Source organism: Wasmannia auropunctata, unplaced genomic scaffold, assembly GCF_000956235.1.
Source record: "Wasmannia auropunctata unplaced genomic scaffold, wasmannia.A_1.0 LD336101.1, whole genome shotgun sequence".
Classification (NCBI taxonomy): domain Eukaryota; kingdom Metazoa; phylum Arthropoda; class Insecta; order Hymenoptera; family Formicidae; genus Wasmannia; species Wasmannia auropunctata.
Genome location: NW_012026789.1, coordinates 1,157,377 through 1,158,948, shown reverse-complemented (window position 1 = coordinate 1,158,948; position 1,572 = coordinate 1,157,377). Strand labels below are relative to the sequence as shown.

General features: G+C 35.2%; 1 protein-coding gene across 1 annotated transcript in view; it reads left to right on the top strand.

Moving 5' to 3' along the window:
• Nucleotides 1–354: 354 nt before the first annotated feature.
• LOC105461185 (uncharacterized protein K02A2.6-like) overlaps nucleotides 355–1,572 on the top strand; it is an 8,411-nt gene continuing 7,193 nt past the window's right edge. Inside the window, exons 1-2 of the mRNA XM_011707670.1 lie at nucleotides 355–1,081; nucleotides 1,222–1,421. Coding sequence (XP_011705972.1) covers nucleotides 355–1,081; nucleotides 1,222–1,421 — 927 coding nt within the window. The remainder of the gene's footprint in view (nucleotides 1,082–1,221; nucleotides 1,422–1,572) is intronic.

The window sequence follows — 1,572 nt, the reverse complement described above, 5'->3', positions numbered from 1 at the left end:
TTGTATGAGCTCCAGAGCAGTAAATCGTTTAAGTGGACACATCAATGTGACAGAGCGTTCGAAGAAATTAAAAGAGAGTTAGCTTCGGAAAGAAATTTAGTTCATTTTAATAAAGATTGGAAGCTAAAATTGGTTTGTGATGCATCTAAGGTAGGCTTAGGAGCCGTTTTATTACATATTTTACCGGATGGTACCGAAAAGCCTATTTCATTCGCATCTAGAGTTCTCCATGAAGCAAAAAAAAATTATTCAGTAATACATAAGGAAGCATTAGCCATTTATTGGGCTATATGCAAATTTTACCAATACTTAATGGGTAATGAATTTATTTTATGTTCAGATCATAAACCGTTAATGGCTTTATTTGGAGAGCATAAAGGTATTCCACAAATGGCAGCTGGCAGACTGCAAAGATGGGCTTTATTTTTAAGTGGATTTCAATATAAATTTGAACATATTAAAGGTACTAAGAATGGTGGAGCAGATGGTCTATCTAGATTGCCAAGACCTTATAAAATTAAAGAAGCGGAAGTAGAAGACTATTTTCATTTTGTTACGGCCGAGCGCACACCTATAGATGCAGCACAAATTAAAGGAGAATTAAGAAAAGATAAAATATTAAGTAAAATATACTTATATGTAAGAGATGGATGGCCTGATTCAATTAGCGAAGAAATGAAAGATTATACGAGTAAGGCTAATGAAATCAGTATTGAAAACGGTATTCTTATGTGGGGATACAGAGTAATCGTTCTGTTTAAATTTCAAAAGGCGTTGTTAGAAGAGATTCACGGAGCGCATTTAGGAATGGCCAAAATGAATGCAGTAGCGCGACAATATTTTTGGTGGCCTAAGATAGATAAGGATATAGAGAGTTATGTTAAAGATTGTGAGGCTTGTAGAGCAATAGCCATTAATCCTAACAAGTCACCGTTAATTAAATTTCAAGAAGCGGAATTCTCATTCGATAGAATTCATATTAATTTTGCGGGACCTTTTAAAGGCAAAACGTATTTAATTCTTATTGACGCGTTTACAAAATGGCCAGAAGTGTTCGAAATGTCTAATACTAACTCTGAGTGTACGATTGAAAAGTTGAGAGAATGTTTTGCTCGCTTTGACCTTCCTCGTATGATATTTTCTGACAACGGCAGACAATTTGTGTCGGAGGAATTTGCGAATTTTTGTAAAAACAATAGTGTATTAGTCATCGGACTTCAGCTCCTTATCATCCATCTACGAATGGATTGGCGGAAAATGCAGTAGGATGTTTTAAGCGAGGTTTATTGCGAGCGTTAGCAGATAAGCGAAATGCGTTGTTGAGTACTACTACGTTAATTAATAAATATTTAGCTACATATAGAAATGCGCCTCATTCAAGTGTAGGAGAAAGTCCAGCAAAATTAATGTTTGGACGTGAGGTAAGAACCAGATTAAGTTTGTTAGCAAGAACGGAGAGAGAGAAAACTAGAGAAAGACAGATGCAATATTTTAAAGGGAATCGAGAGGTTTTGTTAGAGCATGGAGATATAGTTTATGTTAAAGATTATAAGCTGTCTCTTATACACGTCT